At 39.5% G+C, this 4,069-nt stretch overlaps 1 protein-coding gene across 1 annotated transcript; it reads left to right on the top strand.

Moving 5' to 3' along the window:
• Positions 1-3,247: 3,247 nt before the first annotated feature.
• LOC138881630 (uncharacterized) lies at positions 3,248-4,069 on the top strand. The gene has a single exon (XM_070161872.1). The coding sequence runs from the start codon at positions 3,248-3,250 to the stop codon at positions 4,067-4,069; it is 822 nt and encodes a 273-aa protein (XP_070017973.1).

The following is a 4,069-nucleotide window of genomic DNA, read 5'->3' as shown; positions in this document are numbered from 1 at the left end:
ATCAACAAAAAATAAAGAGCTTTATAAGACTGATACGCGCGCTTTTGAGGCTCGACAGACTGTAGCCTGAAAGACAAATCCATACGGGTCTAGATCTAAAGTGAACAATACGTACCATAGATTTGGGTAGTGATAGATACAATGTGAGTAAGAACATTGTAGCAATTTATGGACATAAATGTTTGGAAATCATATTACAAGAAAAGAAACTTCAGGAGGGCAAATGCCCATTCCAAAATTGAAAAAATAGTTTAAGTGCTGCTAATTCCTTTTTTTCAGTGGGCAGTGGTCTTCTTCCACCTGTCCACTTAAAGTGAAGTGCACTTGTGTTTTGTAAAGCACAAACAAAGCAAAGAAACTCAAGAAAAGGAAGAGCATTTAATTGTTGAAATCACAAATAAGTTCATTATTATGGCAAAATCATACAAAAGTTGTCAAGGGTATAATAGTCATTAAGAAGCTAAAGCCCACTTTTTTCTTTTTGGCTAATCCACTAGCAAAGTAGTAAAATAATGTGAAAAAAAGCATATAGCATATGTATCTAATAATTATTTTGTTTCCTTTGAGAAAATGCCAAGAAAAGTGGCTTGAAAAAGTAGAACTTGAAAATAATTGAGCACCAATTCTACTAAAAGCTAAGTAGTCAGAGATCAAGAACAAAATTTGAACTGTGGCTGAAAACACTTTTTAAAGTACAATGTCAAAGAAAGTTCTTGGTTTTTGCTTGAGGCTTTAATTTATTTATTTATTCAAAACAATTAACATATGAAAGATGCGTGACAATGATTTTCTTAGCCTACTAGTATGACCCCTTTTGGACCCATGTTGGAGATAACCCTCTTAGCTAAGGAAATTAAACTTTCTAGTGGTCAGCCAAAACTCAAAATTATACTATATAGTATATAACTCATGTATTACTTATTCAAAATTACGTGAATTTCTCACAGTCCCTCATCTAAAAAATAATTTTTGGCTTGCAATTTGCATACATCTGCACATTAATCAAACATATTCATATAAAATGAGACAGGAAGAATAATTGAATGACCATATTATGAACTATTGTGACTTTCATATGTATCGACGCTTTTTGTTAAATTTACTTTTGATAAAGTAGGAATCAAAATTGGTTCGGCAATCACTTTCGATTACGCCAATTAGTGTAGAGCCGGCTATAGTCTAATTTCTAAATGATACATACATCTAAATATTACACACACATCTGACTGTTGCTGAAAGTGTGTCTTTATATACACAGTTGTGTACGTCTAAATTTCTTTATTTATTTGTTGGACAGTCCAAAACTAATATCATCAAGATTTGTCAAGCAAGTTTACCTTTTGTTTTACTCAGGTCACTTGCAATTCCAAAACTTGGATCCAATAATTAAAGAAAATAAAGAACTTAAGCGAAAAAAATTTATATCGGCAATACGAGAGTAATATTAATATATATATATATATATATATATATATATATATATATATATATATATATATTAATATGTTAAGCATATATATATATGTATGTATACGTATATATATATATATATATATAATTGAAAACTAGATGAGATCTGTATGGGTTCAAATTTGACCAACCACGACTGACGGCGAGTATGACGATTGACAGAGCCTCCTTGAATTGACGTCCTGAGGGAGGCGACCCTAAGACAAACCAGAGACCGTACTACCCTTGCAATAATGTATGGCCATTAGGGGACATTGGGAATATCCCTTCGAATATTCCTTGTATTTTGTCTTTTACAGTTTAGAAGAATCTGTCTCTTAATATAAAAGGAGGATAATAACCTTGTAACGGGGATTCGAAATTGGGAGACATTACTATTTATGAATGAAAAGAAACCTCGTGACCATCTTCTCTTTATCTATCGCTCTTTCTAGAGATTATTATTCTCAGCTAAGATTTACCCCTTCATCTTTAATTGATTTGTTCAAAAAGGTTTTAATATCTTTTGAGTCAAACAATTTGGCGCCGTCTGTGGGGATTTCTATAGCTGAAATCATAATTTTCATCTAGATTCTTGAAAGAAATAATCACTTTTCTTCAGCTCCATAAAAGCCAACGATGGCGGAAAAGGGAGAAGCGAGGCTAAAGGCAATAGAGGGTGTCACAAACAACCTCCTGAATTCCCTCAACGAAGCCGGAGGAGAAGACAGTGAGAATATAACACCAAGTGTTACACCTGAGGGGGATATCTCACTTTCTCTGCACGGGAATCTAACGATCTTGCACGAGAGAGAAACCTCAACATCCGCAGCAGGAGAAACGACATCGGCTGTCAAAAGGCTACTAGAAGAGTGGTTAACGAGTACTTTGAACAACATGCTCGAGAAACCCATTCAGGGAGGTGTCGAAGACTCGCTACACACAGAAACCGCAGCTGCTGCCGATGAGCCAAACGCTACACGAACAGGTAACACCCGTACTGTTGCTGATACAGGCAACAACGCACTCACGACCATCTTAAAGAAAATGGAATAGATGGAAAATGAGAACAAAACACTCCGCGACCAGATGAAGGAACATCTGGAGAGGGTTGATAAAATACCTGCGCTCCGAAGTTGTTACCAAAATGCGATGTGGCCTACTTCGTCAAACAACCATACAGAGAAGGGGCAGCTCCCAATTCTATTCCAAAGACCTTCAAAATGCCGCCATATTTGAAAATATACGATGGGACCACAGACCCGGAGGATCACTTAATCCATTACGTTACCGCAGTAAAAGGTAATGATCTATCAAAAGAACAGGTACCGTCTGTGCTGCTGAAAAAGTTCGGCGAAACTCTGACGGGGGAGCATTGACATGGTATTCCTAACTACCAGCACGATTGATATCAACGTTCAAAGAGATGGCAGATAAGTTCGCCACCGCTCATGCGGGAGAGAAAAAGGCTGAGGCTAGGGTCAATGATATCTTCGCCATAAGACAAATGACGGGAGAGGGACTTTGGGATTTCCTAGCCCGATTCAACAGAGTAAGGATGAGCCTACCGAACGTGTTAGAAGGGATGGCAGTAGCAACCTTCCAAAATGGGTTAAACAGAAACGGATCAAAAGCGACCAAACCCCTACTCAGTAGACTCATGAAGTACCCTCTACCATGTGAGAAGAGATCCACAACGCCTATTGCACCGAAGTGAGGGCAGACGAGGACGACCTGAATGGCCCGCTTCAGCGATTAACATCAGTCCAGACCGAGACAAGGAGATATCGACGTAACGATGGGCAAAAAGATCAACTGCCATGTTTCAATCAAGAAAGGCATCATCCCTATATCCGAACACCCAATCCTCCTCCTCCACGGCACGCGGATGTCGCGCCCCAACACACCGTGCCCCTCCGAAATGAAAGAGGTACAGTGGCTGCAAAAGATGAAATCGGATCCGAGCACCAGGAGGTCGAACGTCCTGTGTGAATTCTACCAGGAGAGAGGACACAAGACCGAAGACTGCATAGGTCTGCGACAAGAAGTAGTGAGGACGTTAAACCAGGGATACCTGAAAGAACTGATGAGCGATAAAGGACGGGCCAACTTCGCTCGTGGGCGCGACCAACCTCAAGGACCTCCAAAGCCACCATCACCAGCTCGTACCATACAAATGATCATTGGTGACGACGACGATACTGTGATCAACCATATGAAATTCACCACCACATATAAACTCAAATGGATGGTTGCCCACGAACGGTATGACGACCTCGAAGACAATATCATATTCGATAAGTCGGATACCGACGATTTGTCTTTCCCTCACTATGATGATTTGGTTATAACTTTTCGCATTGCGGATACCGATGTAAAAAGAATAATAGTGGATGATGGAATCGGCACGTGTATTGTTCACCCACGAGTTCTCATGCAAATGAGACTCGAGGATAAAATAATACCGCATTGCATAACACTAACGGGTTTTAATAATGCAGTGGAGCGAACATCTGGAGAAATAGTGCTACACGTCCTGGCAGGAGGGGTCACCCTGGAAATGATATTGCACGTCATGGATCAGGAAACAGTCTACAACGCCATCATAGGACGTTCATAG

Source organism: Nicotiana sylvestris, chromosome 11, assembly GCF_000393655.2.
Source record: "Nicotiana sylvestris chromosome 11, ASM39365v2, whole genome shotgun sequence".
In the NCBI taxonomy this organism is placed as follows: Eukaryota; Viridiplantae; Streptophyta; class Magnoliopsida; order Solanales; family Solanaceae; genus Nicotiana; species Nicotiana sylvestris.
Note: the sequence above shows the minus strand (reverse complement) of the source record. Positions and strands in the feature narration are given on the sequence as shown.

Coding starts and splice junctions, on each gene's coding strand:
- LOC138881630 (XM_070161872.1), top strand. CDS start 3,248: ATGGGCAAAAAGATCAACTGCCATGTTTCAATCAAGAAAGGCATCATC.